The sequence below is a fragment of the Tauraco erythrolophus genome, chromosome 21 (assembly GCF_009769465.1).
Source record: "Tauraco erythrolophus isolate bTauEry1 chromosome 21, bTauEry1.pri, whole genome shotgun sequence".
NCBI lineage: Eukaryota > Metazoa > Chordata > Aves > Musophagiformes > Musophagidae > Tauraco > Tauraco erythrolophus.
This window is the reverse complement of record NC_141485.1, coordinates 4639854-4661252: the sequence shown is the minus strand read 5'-3', so window position 1 is coordinate 4661252 and position 21399 is coordinate 4639854. Positions and strand designations below refer to the sequence as shown.

General features: G+C 54.1%; 1 protein-coding gene across 1 annotated transcript; it reads left to right on the top strand.

Annotated features, from left to right (window-relative positions):
• Nucleotides 1–1878: 1878 nt before the first annotated feature.
• Nucleotides 1879–18369, top strand: ADORA2B (adenosine A2b receptor). The gene is made up of 2 exons (XM_009992844.2): nt 1879–2237; nt 17676–18369. Exons 1-2 carry the CDS (start codon nt 1909–1911, stop codon nt 18367–18369), a joined length of 1023 nt encoding a protein of 340 aa, XP_009991146.2. The 5' UTR covers nt 1879–1908.
• Nucleotides 18370–21399: the final 3030 nt, after the last annotated feature.

Below are 21399 nucleotides of genomic sequence, written 5' to 3'. Positions count from 1 at the left end.
GGGGAGAGGGCAAGGGGCAGCGACAGTCCCCAAAGGCAGATCCTTTTGTCTAAAGGGAGCAGAGGGAACCTTGCTGTACATCCCCAGGGAATTACATATCCCACAGACATGGTTTTCCTGTAGCATTCTAGTCATCCTGAAGCATTTTGCTCCTGAAATGTCCACCTTGAAAAAATTGCTTCATCCAATACCAGTTAGGAGTTCCCCCTCATATCTGTCTAATCCAAAGCTTTGCTTGTCAATGAGAGTGTTTCCATTTGCACTGCATCCATAGCAATTATTTCCATCTTATTTTCCCTGTATGTTTTCGCTCTGCTTTAACTTTGGATCCTCAGAAAGCTTTACCTTCCACAGAGTTTGATTTCCTACTTTATTTAAAAAAAACAATGGCATTATCTTTTACTTTCTGTTTGCTAGAGGAAGGTTTATTTTGCTGAATTGTTTGCATTTTTTTCCAGTTTCTGTCCTGGATTATTTAGTGCTGCTGGATGCTACAAACTGGTGTGAAGTTCAACCTCTGACCTGGCTGTTTTGATGGTGAACACAATGTAAAGCATGAAAGCTGCGAGGAACAGCTAAGTAGTTATTACATTATACGTATCTTCGTATTCTCTACTGGTTTTAAGATCCACCTGTGCCGAGAACCCCTTTCTTTGGTGACTGCTTCAGGTTTTAATTTTTTCCAAACTCCTTAGACCTAAGCTCAACTACTCTAGCCCTGTGAGTAGTAATGTTTGCTAATCCACGGTATTTCGCCATTTTCTCGCATCAGCAAACGTCACGTTGCGTGATAACTGCCCGCAGACTGAGTGCTGTCATGATTTTTGTGAAATCTCTTACTTTTGCTGAGCACACTGTTAGAAGGGATTTTTCTCCATGTGGCAACACCCCGGCCGTGTCCCAACGGGCTGTAGCAACAGCTGAGCCCCGGTCGCGTTGGGGGACAGTGTGGGACCCCAAAACCTTCGCGGGGGAACTTTTCACTCCTCGTTTGGCCAAGTGGCCCTCGGTGGGCTGCAGCCCATCGCCCCGAAAACACGGGTGGCGAGCGCCCAGTCCGGCGGCTCGGCCACCGCGCCCGGGGGCAGCGGCGGGGGCACAGGACCGGGTGGTGCGGGTGTGCCAGCCTGGGGGTACCGGCCCGGGGCCGGGAGGTGCGGAGGGGCCGGGAGGTGCGGAGGTGCCGGCCCGGGGCCCGCGGGTGCCGGCCGGGGGTCCGGGGGTACCGGCCCGGGATCGGGCGATGCGGGGGTGCCAGCCCGGGGATACCGGCCCGGGATCGGGCGGTGCGGGGGTGCCGGCCCGGGGCCCGGGGGTGCCGGTGCGAGGCCGGGCGGTGCGGGGGTGCCGGCCCGGGGCCCGCCGGTTCTCGGCCAATCGGCTCGGCGCCGCGCACTCCCCGCCCCGCTCGCCCCATGTGCAGAAATAGCCCCGCCGCGGCCGGCAGCCGCTTTCCGCGGGGAGCGGGCGGGCGGCAGCACCGAGGCGGCGGCGGAGCATCCCCGGGCGGCGCGGCCGTCCGGTCCCGTCCCGCCCCGTCCCTTCCCGTCCGGTCCCGGCCCGTCCGGTCGCGCCCCGAGGTGCCGGCGGATGGCCCCGCGGCGGGCGCAGCGGCCGGGCCCGGCGGCGGCGGGCGGGCGGTGAGCGGTGCCCCGCGGGAGCGCGGCCGCGGATGCCCCCCGGGGGCCGGGCGGTGCGGGCAGCGGGGGGGCCGCGGCCCGGGGCTCGCCGCGCCCCTCCGGCCCCCCACGCCCCGGCGGCCGGGCGGGAGGCGGCGGTGAGCCCGGGCATGGGTGTTTCTCTCCGGGAAGCGCTGCCCCGTGGCCTGTTGGTACCTGCGGACGGGCGCCCGGTGGAAAGTACCTTTTTCCCGTGAACGGTTCCAGCTCCTCGCCCGGGGCTCTCGCCATGGACACTATGAAAACCACCTATATCGTGCTGGAACTGATCATCGCTGTGCTGTCCATCGCTGGCAACGTGCTGGTCTGCTGGGCCGTGGCCATCAACAGCACCTTGAAGAACGCAACCAACTATTTCCTGGTGTCCCTGGCAGTGGCTGATATCGCCGTGGGTTTGTTAGCCATCCCTTTCGCCATCACCATCAGCATCGGATTCCAGGTGGATTTTCACAGCTGCCTCTTCTTTGCCTGCTTCGTGCTGGTGCTGACCCAAAGCTCCATTTTCAGCTTGCTGGCGGTGGCCATCGACAGGTACCTGGCTATTAAGATCCCGCTCAGGTAAGAGACTGGAGAGGACGCGTGTAGTCACATTCCCTGACATCCTAGACTGTGACCTTCCTAGTCTAGCATTGCTGTCAGAGGTTTGCTGCTCACAGGTGATGATGAAAATGCCAGAGGTTTTGCACTCACTCACTGCAGGACTGGGATCAGGTTTTCGATATCCTGCCTCTGACTTCAAAATACACCTTGGAGCTCAGTTTCTTGGGGATGTTTGTCTTGAGAGGGTCAGTGGCTTCTTGGGGGGACTACGCAGCGATGTAGTAGTGTGTCTGGGGTAGTTGTAGCTAATCTATGTAGGTATTTATACATCCCCCGTTACTGTGGTGTCTGGGCATCTCCCAGGTAATTAAATATAGGAGCAGCCACTCTTTCTCCTACTTCCCAGCCTGTTAGAGAAGTAGTTTTGCAGGCTGCTCTGTGAAAACTCTTGCCTCTTCCTGAGCTTAGGTCATAATACTTTCAGAAAAATCTTAAATAGATCTTAATACGACTGTGTACATATGTCACATTTTCAGCTAGGACTAGAGTCTAACTATGCTGGCTTCCAGGTTTTAGAGGGCTGTAATGAATGAACTGAAAGCACCATTTGTTGCATCTACAATGCTGAAGACATATTCCGGTGCTTGTACACGTACCTTTTCCTTCTGAGTGCTTACCTTGAGTGAGTGTGGAAATGCAAATGTCAGAAGGTGTCAGCTCTGTGCACACACTGTGAAAGAAGGGGGAAGGAGAAAGGATTTGTACCTCAGTTTTCAGAATTTTACAGTTTCTCAGAAGCGCAGCATCAAAAGACATAAACTGGTTTCTTTCTAATTCAAGGCACATCGTGATATACTGGGGAAAAAATGTGTTGAATATATTTTATTCACCAGTGAGTTGGTGCAGCAGATTCCTTCAGTGTAAGGGCACCAAACCCCTGGCTTTGTGTTACACAGGACCTGACTTGTTAGTCTCAGTCTCCTTCATGTCTCTTATTCTCTGAGAATAAGACATCGATGGAGTCCGGGGCTGCTCAGGGGGCTGGTCAGGAGTGGAGGCTGTGTGGAAGCAGGGCAGATTTGGTGTAGGGATCTCAGCTGAACTCTGTAAGCTGCAGCTTTCCTGGAGTCTGCTTGTCTGTATCTCCCTTGCACGAGTGATGAATTCACTTAAATGCCTTAAAAAAACCCCAACCCCTTCACCCTATTCTGACACCTTGTATTGGAGAACTCCCCTAGCTTGGGCAAGTCTTCGTTAATCATCAGGCAGATGATAAAAACAGGTAGTGGAAACACATGTAAGGCTGAGTGGCTGCATGTGTCACTGGAGCACGGAGCGTGGAAATTCCAGGGGACGTGGAGTAAGCGAGAGCCGAGCAGCAGCCCTGCTCTGCACAGGAGGGAGCGAGGGCAGAGCAGCTCAGGTCGCTGCTGGCATCGCTGGCACTGGGCTTGGAGACCCACCTCGGCTCCAGAGAGCCCTTGGGTGCCTCTTCCATTCATTCGTTTGGGGCTTTCTGGGGATGGAGGCTGGCGGCACAGCAGCAGCTACGGAAGCAGGTCGGAATTTTTAAGTTTCAGTTTAATCACACCACCTGTTGCAAGCAAGCTGTTCAAGCACGGGCTGTTCGCTCTAACGCTTTTCCTTTGTACCACAAGTGCTTTTCGCAGCGCTTGGCTGAGGAAGTTGAATCTTCTGAGATCGGTTTCTGCTCCGCTGGAATCTGAGACGAGAGTAGGAGATCAGAAATGCTCTGAGGGGATCGTTTGCATGTTTGCAGAAGGGAAGTGGTTTCATGAACTGACAAAATAGCAAGTATTTCCTCTGCTCTCTTTTTTTTTTCCACAATCTGGGTTTCTAGCAGGTTTGCTCGACTCTCCATGAGGTCAGTTCACACACCTGAGTGGGATGAAATTCCAGGGTAGTAGTTTTACCTTGCTTCAGGATCCTTTCCCAACACGGCTTTTTCACCCCATCTTAGGCCAAATCTTTTATTCCATTTGCACGAGCATCTTTATTCCTACGAGTGCTTTCTAGCTTGACACATACAGCCCCTTCAGCTGTAAACGGAGATCCGGGAGTCCCATTCTCATCTGGTAAGTGAGAACTTTGGATTAAACTTGGTCTTGGCATTGAGGTCCATTTAATTGCTCTCAGAGGTGACCAGTAAGTAAAACTCCTTGAAAAGGACGGGAGTTTCTCACTGCTGGGAGCGCAGGGCAACAGACACATCGTTGCTTCAGCAATGGGAGATTTAGGGGCTGGTACTGAAAGGCTGTTTTTATTTGTACAGCCAAGATCAAAAGAGGATAGAGGAGGTTACAAAAGTACGCTGGTAAAACACGTCTCTACTGCACTAGGGTTTTCCAGCCAAGGCTTAGAGCTGTCTTGTCAGCATCATTATTCCCGAGATGTTTCACTGCTGCCGGCGGCAAGGGGCGAGGAACGTGTCCAGCCACCTGCTCTAGATGCACACACTGTTTCTGGAAGGAGGTTTGCGCTGTGGAAAGGGAAAGCTGGTCATCCATTTGTAGAAAAGAGACCTTAGGAAAAGTTTTTCTCATTAAAACACTCATCTGGAGACCAGCGCAGAGGCTGATAACAGGCCATGAAGTATTAAACGTTTAAGAAAGTAATTTGTACTCAGCCCTATCTAGCAATTAACGATAAATAATGTGGTCATTGAGCAGCAGACAGGTGTCCCTGTCGCATCCCGTGCACCACCAGCTCCCAGTGGAAAGCTCTGCAGGGACGCTGAGAACTGACTGTGCCATATTATTTAATACTATTTCAGGGCTGTGTGAGCACACCGTGGGGCTGGGCAGCCCACGGGCTGGGGCTGCGCAGCAGAAGTTTGTGTTATGGCCAGGCTAATAATGGATTTTTCAGTTCTGTGGCTGAAATAAGAAATCCCACAGGGAAGAGGAAAACTGCTTCGGTCAAACTGAAGCAGCGATGTTTGGAGGTTTCACTGAAACGAAGTGATCCTGACCAACCTGGCAGATTTTTGTTTGAGTCGCTTAACGCTTCCGATGTTTCTGTGCTGCTTTTTGGAATGGAGGCATCCTTGCTGGAAAGGACCTAACAAATTCTCATCTAGACAACTGCAGAACAAAAATCCTGTAACATTTAAAAATGGTGTCTAAGAACCCTCCCTCTTCTGGCTAAAAATATCTGCTGAATTTGACCTGAAGCCATGAGTGCTTTCTGTCCCTTGGAACTCTTATTTTGTTTGTTTGTTTTTGACAAATTTACTGTTTGTGGAGGAGCCTCTGCCCGCGGTGCCCATGTCGTGCAGCTGCAGCTCTGAGCCCTTTCCCAGGTCCCTTCTCCCCTGGACGCACCGGGACACAGCTGCTTGTCTTCCAACATGCTCTAACCCTGCCCGCGTCCCGCACCCCTCCTGGACCTCAGTGCTTCCAACCAGGCTGTGCTGCTGCCTGCATGTGCCCGTCCCCTGGCACCATCCCTGCCCTCGTCTGCCAGCCTGACACCCCTTCCCCCAAAAGCGCTTCCTCCAAGCAGAATATCAAAGCCAGGCAATGGAGCGTCTTTCAGCCGTGGTAAATCCATCCTGCTGGGCATTTGGCACACGAGCGGCGCTGGGCTCTCGCTCTCTGCCTTTCTCCAGGGCTGGATTTCACCCCACAGTCCCACAGCCGCGAGCCAGAGGAGATTTGTAGGTGGAATAAAATCTTTCCCTTTTCTTTGCATTAACCCAAATCCCCTGGCATGGCTAATAATTGTAGGTACGGGTAGCTGCCTGGAACAAATGCGTCAGGAGTGAGGGAGGGAGACGAGTATCCCTATTCAGAGAGCAAAAGGAAAGTGAAACACCCTGTACGACCTCGCACCGCGTGTGCCCTTGTCCGGCTGGTAACCTGCAGGACAGTGGACGTTGTATTGCTGCTGCCTGCTAGGCAACACCCCAGCTGAGGCTGGCGGAGGGAAAACTAGCCCCAGCTCCCTGGGATTGAGCTGGTCTTGTGCTCGTCCTTCCTCCCTGGCTTTAGTTCTCTCCCGTCTTTGATTTTTATCCCTAGCAGAAGCTCAGGACTGGTGTTCCTGGGCAGCTTTGCCGTGAACTAGAGCAGGGTGTCCATGCCCATGGCCTCTCCCTTCCTGCTCCTCACTGTGCCCTCGCTGCTCCCTAGCAGCTAGAGCATCCGCGGTTGGATCATGGTCTGTTACTGGTGTTGCACTGTTCTGCTCCTGGTGCTGCCAGCCTTCCAGGCGAGCTGCTGCCCCTCTTATCTTGACAGGAAGAAGGCAACAGTCCAGCTTGTTTCTGCTCCCCTCATGGGGACAAATTCCATTTGGATTGTTGCTGCTTTTATCTGATCCTTCTGGCTGTGCAGTGTCCTTTCAGGAGGTGGGTTGGCTGCTGTTTGCAGCTGCCCTCGCTGGGCCCTGCTGCTGCAGAGGATGGGGTTCCCTGTTCTCCAGCAAAGCATTGGTCCTGGATTCCTCTCAACTCCAAGCTTGTTCCTCAGCAAAGCAAACTGGTGGGTGTTTATGGCAAGTGGGAGGGCTGGAGCCACCAAGGAGGAGAGAAAATCTTCAGAGCCGTGGTCTTCTGCTGTTTTCTGTGCACCATCAGCGACGCGCAGAATTGCAGCTGCTCTTCCTTCTTCTGCCTTTGCTTCATTTCCTTTCTGAAGGGAGAGCCTTGCACTGCCCTTCATCTGAACTCCTGGGCATCTTCTGCTGTTCCTGTGCGGCTCACGTGCGCGGTGCCCGATCCCGAGACCCCAAGCTGTACAGGAAGCATAATTTTTCCAGAGTGGTGGATGCTCTGCCTCTCTCATCCATCGCTGGCTGTGCCTGGCCAAGGTCATCATCAACTGATAAACTCAACGTGCGAGACACCCGGCGAATGTGCCCGGCGCGTTCACTTGAGCAACGGAGCCGTCACGTCTCTGAGGAAGTTGGTGTCGCTTGAGCTCGACTCCGGCAGAAGGTGGGGGGGTTTGTGCTGCAGCCGGGGGCGGCAGCACCCACTCGCCTGGCCGGGGGCCTCCCGGGGCTGCTGCTCGCTCTGGGCTTCGGATGCATCCGACTCTGGACATGGCAGCACAATAAAATAATCAGGAATAATCACATGTGCCCTCTTGGCCATAAACCGAAGGGGAAAAATCGCAGCTATTTTTAGTTGTGAGCAGCCTGGTTTCCTTAAAACCCCTGTCCCAGATTTTTGTATTTTTCTCCCATCTCGAGGGTCACTTGCGTCCCAAAAAGCAAAAATCTTGTCAGGAAGGGAATGAATCATCTCTGAGACCTCTGCCCCGACACAGCTCCTGTGGAAGCTGGGGGTAGCAGGGGTGTCAGGGCAGATGATGATGAGCTGAAAGGCTCATTTCCAGGCTGTCGGCCGAGGGCATCGATCTCTGGGCTCAGCCAGAACCCAGAGCTTTGGGTTTAGGAGCTTTTTTTCAGTTTTGACCAGCTCAATCTATAGAAAAATTCACGTTAATTTTTAGGTGAAAAAAGCAGCTTTTGAAATCTGGCAGAATTTTACTCCAGAAGACCTTTTGACCTATCTGCAAAAAAGGTATTAAACTAAAATGTTCTAACAGCCAACTGTTTTATTTTGCAGTTAAAAGTTTTTGCTTTGTTAATTAACGGGCTTGTCCTTGGGGTATTTATGAATTTGCTGTTAATGAGCATGGATCACGAAACTGAGTCTTTTAGGAGTGTCCTGCCCTGGCCCTCGGCCCTCCCCTGCACCAGGGAGTCACTGCTGGGGGGCATGGGGCTCCTCTTGCTGTGTTCTGGACAGCTTTGGTTTGAAGGATGCCAGGAATCAGTGACACCAGCTGTGCCTACAGATGTGTCTGTCCTCCCCCCTCCCCATCAGCTCTCGCGGCTTTGCAGAGTCCGACGATGGGCTCAGGGAATCCGTACGCGCCAAAGAGCGGATTATCTCGCTGATCCTGTGGATGACATCAGGCCTGGGCATGAGCTACAAATAACCTGTGAGTACACTGGTGGGTGTGTGTCCGTGCCCTCACACTCACCCTTCAGTGCCATGTGGGCACCAGCATGGTGCTGGGAACGTGGGTGGTCACTGGGCACTGTGACCAGAGCTGCTGGCCATGGGGGACTGAGCGCAGTCACCTGCAGGAGCGGCTGTGCAGGTGGACCAGTGCCACCGTGGCTGGGGCTCTGCCTGCATCCCCGTCACGATGCACCATCATCAGCACCCATCACCCTGTGCCCTGGCACTTGCATCCTCTCTCCCACCCAAACCCCAGTGCCAGGTTCCCGGGAGCGCAGTGCTGCGGCTGTTGGCCACGTCCCCCCTCTCCCTTGCTCAGACCCATCGGTCTCTTCTGTGAGATTTGCCCGTCGCACTGCCGTGGCATAGGATTCCGTTGTCACCAGCTGGTTCCATCCCAGCTGTGTGCGGGCAGGAGGCGAGGACAGGACAGGGTCCCCAAGCTGCCGGAGCGCACCGGGACAAGGCGCGGGTGGGTGAGCGGTGCTGACCACGCTACATCCACCGGGTCTCTGGGAAGAAGCCCAGGGCTCTGGAGGGAAGGTGGATGAGTGGCAACTTGATGGGGCTGGTGGATGGGGAGGCCAGCGGTATGGGGCCTTTGGGAAGGGCTTCGGCGCTTGTTTCCTTACAGAAAGAGTGATCCAGCAGAGATCTGCCATCTCCCCACCCTTATGTGTTATCTGGGTGAGCAGGGCACTGGGTGCCTGGGAGGGACAGCGGTCCCACCACCGCTCTAGGGACAGGATCACTCCCAAACAGCTCCCTCTGAATCATAGTTCCTATCTCACCGCTACCAGCTGCCTTTAACTCAGCTGCCCGGTGTTGCTGCACATCTGAGGTCTGTCAGGTCTGGGAGGTTTGGAATGACAAAAATTCTCAGCCTCAGGCACCCTCAGGCAGATAAAGTTGGGCTTCGGAGCCTTGGAGGGAGGGTGGTGCTGAGGAAGAGCTCGGGAGGCCCATAAGGCTCCTCTCAGCTCTTCAGTCTCGGCTCATGTGCAGTGGGACTCGGAAACACCCTACGGAGCACGAAGGGCTGCTCTCACCCGCTCCTGCCCGCACACGGGCGTCTCGAGGCGGCTGCGTATGTTTTGACGTCGCGGGTTGTCGGAGCGCGAGGTGCTGAGCTCATTTCCTTCCTGTGCCCCGGGGGCTCTGCGCACCCCCGACAGTCCTTGGGCATCAGGAAGCGTTTGCAGCAGCCTGGGGTTGCCCAGCCTGGGGTTGCCCAGCCTGGGATTGCCCAGCATGGGGTTGCCCAGCATGGGCAGGGACCCACAGCTCGCCCTGTGCCCCGCTCATACTCCGTGTCTCTCAGGTGGGTGTTCAGTCGCCTGTCCTCACCCAGTCAGGGCTGACGTGGGGGGCGAATGCAAATTTCCGCCCAGCCGGGGCTGCCGTGACAGCACGTGCGTGAAAAATATTCGCACATCGGCACGGCGGGTGCTGCTGGTGTCCAACGGGTGCACGGCCCCCCAGCACCCTGAGCTGCAGTTTCCCTTCGTATCCCCTTCTCCGTCCTCCAGATTCCCCCAACGGTGCCCTTTGCAGGGTGCTCGAAGCCAAAGCTCTGCTCTCCTGCAGTTCTCCTTCCCGCATTCCCAGTTCTGCAAACCTGATGCCCTTCAGCCATCCCTTGCCCCGAGCTGGTGCTGTGCAGAGATGCCACCCGTGGAGGGGTGTGCGGGGATAAACTGGGATAAATCGGGGTGAGGTGGGAGCTGGTGCCTGTAGGGAAGAGCCTTCGCTCTCTGGCTGCTCTGCCTCTGCCCGGGAAGGAGGAGTTCGCAGGAGGGATAAGCACACGGGTGGGGATATCTTGCTGAGAGAGTTTCAAACCTGTGGGCGATCGATAGCCCGAGCTCGCAGGCTGCAGGGTCTGGCGTGGTCATAGCCGATGTGGGATGGCCGGGGCACACCGGCACACAGCCGGGGCAGGGAACGCTGCCCTCCACACCCGGGCTCATCCCAAGAGGCATCGCCATGGCTGAGCGTGAAGCGCAAGAGGGTTTTGTCCTGGGAAGAGTAATTTGGAGTCCTTGTAGCTGGGGAGCGGTTAACCTGGGGCTGCAAACAGGTTTGCTTCTGACGGGCAGACATGCCCCATCCCCACCTTCCTCTGGGAGCAGCAGGTGGCCAACGTCCACCCAAGGGCTCACCTCGAACCTCTTCGTCCCGGTCTCCGTGCTGCTGTTTGTGCCTTTCTCTGCCTGGTGCTCGTCTGTTTCTGCACAGCTGACTGTGCTCCCGGGTGGAATCGCTGCCCGGAGAGCAAACGTGCAGGGAGTGGGTTTGGGGCAGCCCCAGCCCCTGGCATCCTCCGCTTACATGCTGGGCATGTCTTCTGCTCTCCTTGGTTGGAAAGCATCTAGCTTGTATTTCAGACTAAGGCTGAAAACGCCATATAACATGAACAAAGCAGGCCCTGGAGGAAGTTGAAGCCTCCCAGTCTTTAAATGCCCTGTAGCAATCCCCGAGATCTCCAAATGAAGAGATCTCCGGGCTCTCACTTACACAGCACTGCCCAGGGTGGCACAGGGGCCGCTTGCCCAGTGTGGGGTGCTGCCCGATGGGTCGGGGTGCTCATAGGGGTGCTGCCCAGTGGGTGTGTGCTCTTGGCACCAGGAACTGGGGAGGACTGTTGCCCTGGGAGTGCTCAGTTCTTCCCTTTCGACTTTTCCTGACCGGTTAAGGATGGTGTGAGCTGGCGTTCCAGGCATCTTCATCCCCCAAAGGGTGAATGCACGAAGGCTGAGCTGCCGCGGGCGCTCAGGTTTCCCGGAAAAGCGCCAGGCAGTGGGAACGGTGCTCCCGGCAGCCAGAAGCGGAGGGTGCTGTCCCCCGCGCACAATGGGGACAGATGCGGGAGGAAGTGATTTGTCTCCAACTGGACACGGACAGACGCAGCTGTCCTGCTTCCTCCGCTCATCCTGGAGCCGCTAATCGGATTTCTCACTCTCACCGCCAACTCCTTCCTGGTTAAAAAGCACAGCTTTTTCTTTTTTTCTCTCCCCCCACCCTTCGCCCCCAAGGTGCAATTTATGATTCATTTAAAATGTCCTGCCAGGATATTTCAGCTGGTATGTTCCGTGGCTGTGCATGGAGCAAACAGAACGGCAGCAACGGTGCATATTTTGTGCTGTTATAGCTCAAAAAAAAAAAAAAAAAAAGCAAGATGCAAAGTACAGCTGCAAGTGGATGAGGAGGATACAATGCTTGGCAGCCACACTGCTCTCTCCCCTTGTGAATGGAGGTGTCTGTGTATTTTCCTTCACGCTTAAAATAGAAACATATAAATTATCACTGCTTGTTTGTGTCGGAGCACCTGCGTAGTCTGAGTCCTGCAAACTCTCCATCTGCTCAGCTCCCTGCGTCCGGCAGCCTGGGCACAGGCAAGGTGGGCAGGGAGAGCGGCGGGGAGCCCCAGTCCCCCAGCTCCCTCCACTGCTCTGGGCACCGGGAGTGGAGTGGACCCAAGCTGGCAGCACCGTCCCTTGCGTGACCGTCACACCCGTGTCGCCCATCGAACGTGGCTGCAGCACAAGATCCCCGTGAGTTTGGAGTTCAGTAACTGAAATTGCTCATCAAAGGCTGGTCCCACACTGGGGTTTGGCAGAGGGAGAGCTGACCCCGACTCCTGGAGCACAGCACCCTCCTGTCAGGCTGCGCACGGAGAACCTGGTGTCACCACCCAACTGCAGCTCCGTGGACGGACACGCGTCTGCCCAGCATGGAGCTGGGATGGAGCGAGGCTGACCACCTAACGTGTGCGAGTTCAGAGCATCGCCTGAGTCAAAGCGCTCTCCTACACCATCCCAGAGACTCCGAAGGTGCCAGGACAAGGGTTGGCACCTCCTGGCTCTTCCCAGTTAAGGTTGCGGAAGGCAGAGACGTCCCTGTTCAAATGCTTGGACTAAGCTGGGGAAGCTCTGGCATGAGAGAAGATTTTCCTGATGGAAAAGTGAATGCTGCAACTTCAGCGTTGGAGCATGTACACAGGAGAAGCGTTTAACCACCCGGTGTCCGTGCGCAGCGTTCACCACCCGGCAGCCCAGCAGCCTTCTGAGGGCCGCTGGCCAGACGGAGCCTGACCGAGGTGGGTGGATTCATCCGAACATCTTTTTGTTGCTGGAAGCTCCACCTCAGCCAGCCTCGGGGATTTCACTCAGGCCCCAGTGGGGATGGGGGCAGCAGTAACGCCTGGGCAAGCGGACATCCTACTGCAGACATCCAAAGAGCCAGGACCTACAGTGCATCTCTCAGATACCAGCTGCAGGTCTTCAGACCATGACAGAGATGATGGAGCTCGTTTTTGTGTCTCCAACAGTGGCCCAGTAGCAGGGGGGTGGGTAGGAAAAGACTTTGGGAAGGGGGCTGCTGTGGTTGAACCCTGCACAGCAGCACTGGTGGTGGCACACGGTGGCAAGTGTTAATGCAGATCACCCTTTTGTTTGACAACACGTCTCAGATGTTCAGTAAAACAATTTGCTGTTGGCTCTGCTCTTCGTTAGCCTCAGGTTTATTTACTCAGTGATTTATCAGCCAGGGCTCAGGGCCACCGTCAGACTCCACCAAGCTCCAGGAGAGCAGATCTGTGGCAACATAACGTTTTGGCCTGTTCCTCCTTCTGGGCTGCTCAGGGCTGGCAGGGGATTCTCCCCCATTCCTGCTCTCCGAGGATAAATAACGTGGGAATAACAGTCTCCTTCCAAACTCCAGGCTTTCTGGTTTCTGCCCGAGGTCTGATGGCCCCAAATGCTGAATTACACCCCAGTAGATGAGGCAGCGGTGCCTCTGCTTGGGTGATCTCCACAGGGTGCTGCCGGGGTTGGTGGGGAGATGCCAGGTACGTGCAGGACATGACTCGGTTCCTGCCAGTCAGGAGCCAAACTGCTGCACGGGAGAGGCTGGGCTGGCTGTGGGCCGGCAGCGCGTCCTGCTCTGCTCCAGCTGCGCTCAGCGATGGCCGCCTGGGTGGCTGGGCTGGTAGCCAGCTCTAATAAACAGCACTGGAAATGCAACGTGATCTGTTGGGAAAAGAAAAAAAACACAACAAACCCTGACCATCCTACTGACCAGAGGCCGTGCCTGGAGAACGCCCAGAGTCTTCCCGCACCCTGCGCTAATGGACAACTTGGTCATCTTGGGGGTTGCCATGATGCTCTTCCAGAAAAGCTATGGACCATGCTGAGCCATCACTGGAGAGGTCACAGGTCTGCTGGATGAAGGACACCATCTCCAGTCCACGGGCCATCTCCAGCCTCAGTGGCAGTGATGGCTCACTGCGCGGCACGGTGGCTGGGCAGAGCTGGGCTGTGCCTGGCTGAAGCCTCCGCCGCGGCCCGTTTTGGCGACGGCACGGCAGGTCCAGCCCCAGCACTTGGACGGGATAACGCCGGTGGGTCAGAGCCGTGCTGCAAAAGCAGCTGAAAGTTCCTTAAAAGTCTTTGACCTGCTGCAGCCCGGGCTGTGTGGCCGTGACACTGGTGGCAGACGTAGTTACGTACGTTGGAAGAACAGACACGTGAATCGCTCGGTGATGGCAGCACGGCGGGGATGGCAGCGGGGCTTCTGCGGCGTGTCCACTGCGGGGGCACTGGGTGGGAGGTGAGATAATTAGCTGCTTGATGATTACAGCAGTAAAGAGGCTTTGCCTGGCAGCGTGAAAGGAACTGATGCCTTGCCAGGTTATTTAGTCGCAATAAATAATTTTAAAGTATTCAGCTGTTATTTACGTTAAAGCAACGTTTGATGCCTCTGGGCAGGAACATAAGGGAGATTCAATATTTGTTACACATTAATTGAGCAGACTTAGGTGAGTAAATTTACTTTAATAGTTTTTTTTGCCTAATAATATTAAGCCTGGAAAAGAATGAAGGAGACGTTTGCTGGAGCTTCTGGAGCTGTGAAAATCCGTTGGTTCCTCACTGTCTGATTGTGTTTTCTAGAGCTTAGGAAAAAAGTCCCCATCCCTGGCAGTGTTCAAGGCCAGGTTGGATGAGGCTTTGGGCAACCTGGTGTAGTGGAGGGTGTCCCTGCCCATGGCAGGGGGGGTTGGAACTGGATGATCTTTGAGGTCCTTTCCAACCCAAACCATTCTATGATTCTATGAAAGTTGAGTCTCAGCTGTCCCACAGCTCGTGACGGCTTTTCGTGATGGTGGTTTGTGATGGGGGTCGCAGTTGCGGGCAGCAGCTCACTGATGAGACTCTTCACGCCTTGGTCTGGTGACAGCGATGCACTTCTTTATTTTTAAGCACGCGCTTAACTTCCATTAACTTAAGGCAGCATCCTACCAAATAAGTGTGTTAAGGTAATAACAAGGTAATTAGTGAAGGATTTTAGAGCCTTGAACTATCCCCAGTTTCACCTTGGCCCCTTCTGGCTGGTGGCTCCACGACCAGCTGTGACCCTTCTCCGTAGCCACAGCAGCGACCACCGTTACCTGGGATCGATCCACCCAAGAGAGAGATGTTGGGAGGAATCTCCAACGCATCCCTGCGAGAATAAAGAGTGAATCTAAGGAGCGCGTTGGTCCCTGTGAGTAACTCCCTGCGCTCCCATGAGTGCCATCCCCTCCCTGCGGGACAGCCCTCCAGCCCTCTCCGTGGTCAGACCTGGAGCGCTGTGCGTTTTTCCATCTCCTCCTCCTTGTGGAAGGGGTCTTAAACGCGGTCCTGGCTGCAGCTCTGCTGGGCGTGTGAGGGAGGAGCGAGCAGCACTAAGATGAACCTGCCACCGTCACAGCCACTGGAAAATGAAGTGGCTTCTTCACTGGTTCTGTAAACCTCCGAGCTGAGCCTTACCTTTGCAGAAGAGTTCAGGAGAAGCGCAGACGGAAGCAGTGTTATCTGGGGCCGTGTGTTTTCAGCAGGAGGCAGCAGCGAATGGCACCGGCCCGGAGCGGCGGTGGGCACCGGCCTCAGCATGGCACGCGGAGCCACGGCGGCTGTTCCTCGTGCACGATCTGATTCAGAACATGACACTCACAACCCTTTGGTTTCTCTTTCTGAGCAACGGTCTCTTTTGCATTTTCCAGTCTCACCACATTAGTTTTTGGGATGTGACATGACCGAGGCAGCTGAGATGCGACCACAGTGATCAACTAAGCGTGAACAGCACAAGCCAAGGACCGTGGCTTTCTCTCCCCCGTGCAGAGCTGCGGGTCAGCAGCAGCTCTCGGTGCTCCTGCAGCACTGACTAAGCTTAGCCAAGGTTGTAGCTCGAGACTCAGACTTTGCCAAGAGATCGGATTTCTGGGAACTTGCTCCAAACCAAATCTTAAATATTTCAGGTCCCATAACCCCAGACCAGCTCCGGCTCCTGAACACTTAACATGAGGTTTGGAAAGCAGGGGGCTTGGCCTCACTGATGCCCCGTCTGATAATTTCTCATCTTCTGAAGCAGTGAAACTTAGCAATAATGAGAGAAAAGCACAGGAGAAACCCCCTCAGTGGCTTGACGTGCCTTTTAGACCCCTACCCCATGGTGTGTTTCCCAGCTCAGCATCACCTGAACACAGTTGCTGCTCCCGCATCCTCCTGGCCACCCGGCCGTGCCCGAAGGCGGCCCCACGTGCAGTGGCCACACAGCAGGAGCTGAGGGCTCCCCCGGCCCCTCTTTGCCACCCAGTGGGTGCTGGCGGACCCCCCTGTTTACCCTCCTGTCTTTGTGTCTTGCAGGAGGAGAGGGACGCAGGGAGGTGACCGCCGGGTGATTCACAGGCACAGCTGCGGTTCTGTGGGAATAAAACCCTCCCCTGCCTCATGGGCCGGAAGAAAATCAGAACAAACGTTCTTAGGAAAGGAGGAGCAGGGTAGCCAAGCCAGAGTAAACAAGCACTGAGAGAAGGGTGTGGGAAGGGGGGGACACGTGTCAGCCAGCAGACACTAACTGGCTGTGGAGAGGACAGTAATGGGTTTCTCATGTTGTCTTTCTGGCAGTGGCCGAGCTCTTCGTATCTCCGAAGAGCGATCCAACTGGTGCTGTGGTGCCAGCATCTCTTCTGGTTGCACCCAAACCAGCTTGACTTTTGCTGCTTTAGGTTCTGGCTCTGTTTGCATCTCTGAGCATCCCAGGGCTGGAGGGGCATCTTTTGTTTTCTTGGCCATGAAGGTGCCCAGTCCGTGGGACAGGAAAGGTGTGGGGCAGCACGTGGCTCCGCACCCCTCAGCACTGCATCAGCTCGTCCCTGGGCCACCGTGGAGCTTCTTCATGACACCTGTGAGAGCAGCAGGTGCCCAAGGAAGGCATTTACTTAAAAAACTGCATTTTTACAAGCAGTGGGTCAGCAGAGCACAAGCATCGTTTGGCAGCAGCAGCTACACATGCTGCCTGGGTTAACCCCACCGATGGCTTCAGCAGCTACGGGTCTGAGTCTGTGTGTGGCTTGAGGACGTCTCAATGGTGCATGTCCTACAGAATTGATGTCACGTAGATGAGCAGTGGGGTGACACCAGCCCTGGGAGCTGAGCGGAGCTGCCTGCAGCAGCACTTTGATGGAGTATGTGCCAAGCAGGGACGTCGAAGGGAGGGAGAAGAGCCCAGTGTCCCTGGCTCCCAGCTCCACGCCTGGATGCGAGACTCTGAATGGAGACACAAACCCTGACTTGTAACTCCCCTAAGCAATCCAGCACCAGCAGTTGCTTTCAGGTGCTGGCTCAGGGAAGGATTTCAGGGTGTTTGGTACCCAGCCACAACAAGCTTGCGTGGGCAGCAGGCTGGCGTGGGTAAGCCAGGAATTGCACTGTTTGCGAAACTGGTAGAATCCCTGGTTTCCACACACCCGTGTACTTCCCACCTTAGTGTATGAGGGAGCGTGGGAAGGGACATCCAGGATGGGACTGCTGCGATCTCCGGTGAAAGCCAGCATTGCTGCAGGCGTAAGAGCAGCCCGAGTTGAAGCAAGCTGGCTGGGGTGTAACGTCTGTAAGTGTGTGGCGATGCTGGTTAAGTCTTTAGCTACCCATTACAGGGTGGAATTACGAGCCAACATTGTCTCAGCTGTAATAGGTCAGCCCAGAAGCTCGTGTAGCCCGGCGGCGTGCCCCAGCGTGCCCAGCCGTGGATGCTCAGAGCAAGAGAGTAAGTTGGTGGTTACACCGTGATCCTTCCCTGGGTCTTGCCCTCCTTGTAGCTGGTGGTTTAGGCTCAGGCAATGATAAAGCTTTTTTTAAGACTCCAAGTTACCTCGGTAACTGAAGGATGTTTGTGGGTGGGGTGGTGCTCGGCACCTCTCAGGAACTGTGAGTGAATCACCTCTCCAAATTGCTTTGTGTAGGTGTGGAGCACAGGTGAGATTTTTTTTGACCCTCTGGTGACCACAGAGGTGAGGTTCTTGCGTGTGTGGGGGCTTTTGTGGCATTAGCCAAAATGTTGATGACTTTAACTGCAGGGAAGTACCGGGCGTCCATTTATTTAATGGCTCTATCTTGGATTTGTTCCTGATGCTGTAGGTACAACAGTCTGGTGACTGGCAAGCGGGCAAGAGGACTGATCGCGGTGCTGTGGCTCCTGTCCTTTGGAATTGGACTGACTCCGCTTATGGGCTGGAATAAAGCCATGAGCGGTTGTCCCAATGCCACCAACGAGACAGGGACTGACACCGGGACAGAGCACCATGGCTGCTTCATCTCATGCCTCTTTGAGAACGTGGTAACAATGAGCTACATGGTGTATTTCAACTTCTTTGGCTGCGTGCTGCTTCCCCTCGTTATCATGCTGGGAATCTACATTAAGATATTCATGGTCGCCTGCAAACAGCTGCATCAGATCGAACTGATGGGCAACTGCAGGACCACGCTGCAGAAGGAGGTCCACGCAGCCAAGTCTCTGGCCATCATTGTAGGACTTTTTGCCTTCTGTTGGCTGCCCCTGCATATCTTGAACTGCATCAGTCACTTCCACGAGGAGTTCTCCAAATCCAAGCCTGAGTGGGTGATGTATGTGGCCATCATCCTCTCCCACGCCAACTCTGTCATCAATCCCATCATCTATGCCTACAGGATCAGGGACTTCCGCTACACCTTCCGCAAGATCATTTCCAAGATCCTCTGTAAGACGGACGACTTCCCCAAGTGCAACACTGACAACAACCAGCACCTGCCTGTCACCAACATTAACTCTCCAGTAGCCTCTGTGACCGTATGACGGCGTGTCTCCTGCTCCGGGGTTTCGCGGTCCGGCCCTCGCACTACCCTTCCCTGTGCCTATGTGAAGCGTTATGGATGACTCCCAGAGGAGTACACAGAGATGACCACTATGCAGTTATGCAGCTGGATTTTTTTTTTTTTTTAATGTTTGTAATTAACGTAGTGCCTCCCAGAGGAATAACCTGACTGGGGAACGGAGCGCAGCTCACCCTGGCTGTAAACCCAGGTTGGGTGAGTGCTGCTGACCCCACTGTATTTCCTTTCCAGGTCAGACATTGACTGTGGAAGACCCACCTTCCTGGGGTGTTTCCCCAATTGTGCTGCTCATGTCAAGTCCTAGGATCTTTATTTTAATTATTATTATTATTATTTTTTTTTAATCTTTTAATTCATTTAGGAGTAATAATTTTGTGTCTGTTTTTGGGTTGCTCTGTAAGTCCATACTTGACAGCACTTTGGTAATACCCTAATTATTCCATCAATTGTTTGATGCAGCTAGTATTCTCCGATGGGAAAAAGTCTTACTTAGCCCAGTTGCTGGTGTGAAACTGAATCTGCGTTCCAGGCTCTGAGGGACGTGACCATGTTGATGGGAAAACAAGATGAGAACTGGCCAGTTATTTTTGGCCCCAGTATAGAAGCCTTGCTTGCTGAAAGAGAAAAATTTTAGAAAAGGGTTGACTGAAGTTTTAGAAGAGCAGTTTTATTGCCTTTAAATCACTTTGGTCTATAGGATTGTGCAGACCAGTGCTTCAGGTTTGATTTCAAATCTGTTCCCAGCTCTCAAAACGCAGAAGTGCCCCGATGGTCTCAGTTACTCTGACCTGGAGTCACTGAGGTTAACGTGAGCGCTCCCTTGGTGACATGATCTCTGCAATTAGATTTTGTACCCAAGTCAAAACTCGACAGCCTTGCAGTGCTTCCAGAAGTGCAGGTTTTCGCTGTGATAGCTGGATGCTGCAGCTTGCCTGATTCCTAAAACTTGGTCTTGCTGGGGTTTCTCTGCAGCCCAGTAACCCCCAGAAGCTGTGAGTGCTTTTTTTTCTAATAGTGATTTTTATTTTTTTTATTTTTTTAAAAAATCCTGACCTGCATCAGCAGCAAAAGAGACTGGGAGGGAACTAATTTGCTCGAGAAGTTAGAATGCCTTGGCTTGCAACCCGATTTTGGCCGAGCTCTTTGGGGAAGATGCTCACTTCGAGATTGCCAAGCCGGGACTCTGAGTTAGCCACGGAGTCCTGGCCCCCTGTACGAACAAAGCCCACCCACCAGCAGAGCAGTCGTAATTTGTACTGCAAGTTAACGACTCTCTGCAACCACGGCTCAGTAATTACTGCACCTGATTTCGTACATAACTGTGAGATGCAAAACTAGACAAAGGTAGGAAGAACCGTGCAGGAATTTCTGAAGTACGAGCTCCACTTCTCCAGACTGCGCGACGGCACATGCGCTGCTGTACATGAACCAGTGTTTTCGAGCATGTCTTTTATTTTGCAGGGTAGTTTCATTCCATAGCTGAGAAAAACAGGGAGGGAGAGTCAGAAAACCACCAAACAGCCTCCCTACTTTGTGCCCAAAAGGCGACTGTGGTGCAGACACAGCTGTTCTCGACTCGCTCAGACCTGCCATCACCTCGTGGCCCCCTTGCAAACAGGAGTCGTGCCTGAAGGTCCCCACGTGGTGAAGTGGTCCCACCTCTCTGGAGGACTCTGTCCCAGCAGCATCACCATGCGACCAGTGAGAAGCTGGAGTGCAAGGATGTGTATGAAACACAGTTTTTCAGTGGTGACCCATGCAGGGAGGCAGAGATAGGGAACAAGCCTGGGGCAGTTTGTCCCTGATAAATTGTACTTGAATCATATAGAAATCAGCTTTCAGTTTCTTTTAATTGCATTGCACTAAAAGGGGGGGGTAATATAAGACTCCGCGAGTGTCATTTCTCTGGCGTATATAATGGCAAATACGGTGTAAAATCAGCTGAAAAGCTGATCTGAAGAAATCCTGTTCCTGCAGCATCTGCTGTGCCAGCTGGTGTGACCCACAGGCAGCAGCTGCAGGTACGACAGGGCCCACTACACAGACAGAGGACGGGTCACTGGGAGCGATGGATTTCGTTACCGTGCGTGCAGCAGCGCAGCTCCGAGAGCCAGCCCCAAACCGGGGTGAATCACCAGTGAGCTCTGAATGGGTTTGTACGTGTTTGTGCAATGTCCAACTGTAGCTACAGCTCGGTATCTCAGATACGGGCATTTCCAAGAAGCAGCTAATAGTTAAAGTTACTGTCCCACGTGTTTCTCCTTCAACAGCCCCATTCAGCTTTGCTGCATCTGCCCTGGTCAGAGTCCAGCTAACACATGTAGCCACCTCCCGCCCTTTGGGCAGGGTTTGACTCTCTCCTCCTTTCGTTCCTTCCCTCTGTATTGTCTTTGGCCATGTTCCTGCTGTTAATCATGGCTGGAAACAAGCAGGGTTTCACCTGCAGGTCTGGCAGTGTTGCAAAGCGGCTGCAAGCCACATTCATCCTTACAACAAAGAACGTAACCGCTCCTCTCCTGCTGGCTGAAAATGAACCGAACTCCGGACAGCACGAACAGACTGAAACACACAGCGCTGCAACACAGAGAGAGATGGTCCCCGAACATGTGCTCGTATGTGACAGCTTGCACTGCAGCTCAGCATCCACCACTGCTCCCTTTCATACACCTCTTATGAGCCAGAATTCCTGTAGACGGATGCGGCATTCCCTTACCATGACCGTGCCATCGGGTTGTTGGCCATTATTAACTGTGGCACGGGTCACCGTGGTCTTTAGGCACATTAAGTGCCTTTGTGGATCTGAGCCAAAGTCATTTCAAGGCAAAATAAAAATAGGACACCTCTCTTGACCCCCTCAAAAAAAAAAGCTCTAAGGTTTCTGTAAAAATGTGAAGTGAAAATGGCAGAGGAACTTTCTGTAGCGAGCACAGCTGGAGCTATTCAGCTGTCACTTGTTACTGCTCTGATGTACATAGGATGGATGTTTTCCTCA

What these genes read in the sequence shown, in the direction of transcription:
- ADORA2B (XM_009992844.2), top strand. Translation starts at nt 1,909, where the DNA reads ATGGACACTATGAAAACCACCTATATCGTGCTGGAACTGATCATCGCT. An exon ending in GCTATTAAGATCCCGCTCAG is followed by an intron (nt 2,238 to 17,675) that starts GTAAGAGACTGG and finishes CTGATGCTGTAG; the next exon opens with GTACAACAGTCTGGTGACTG.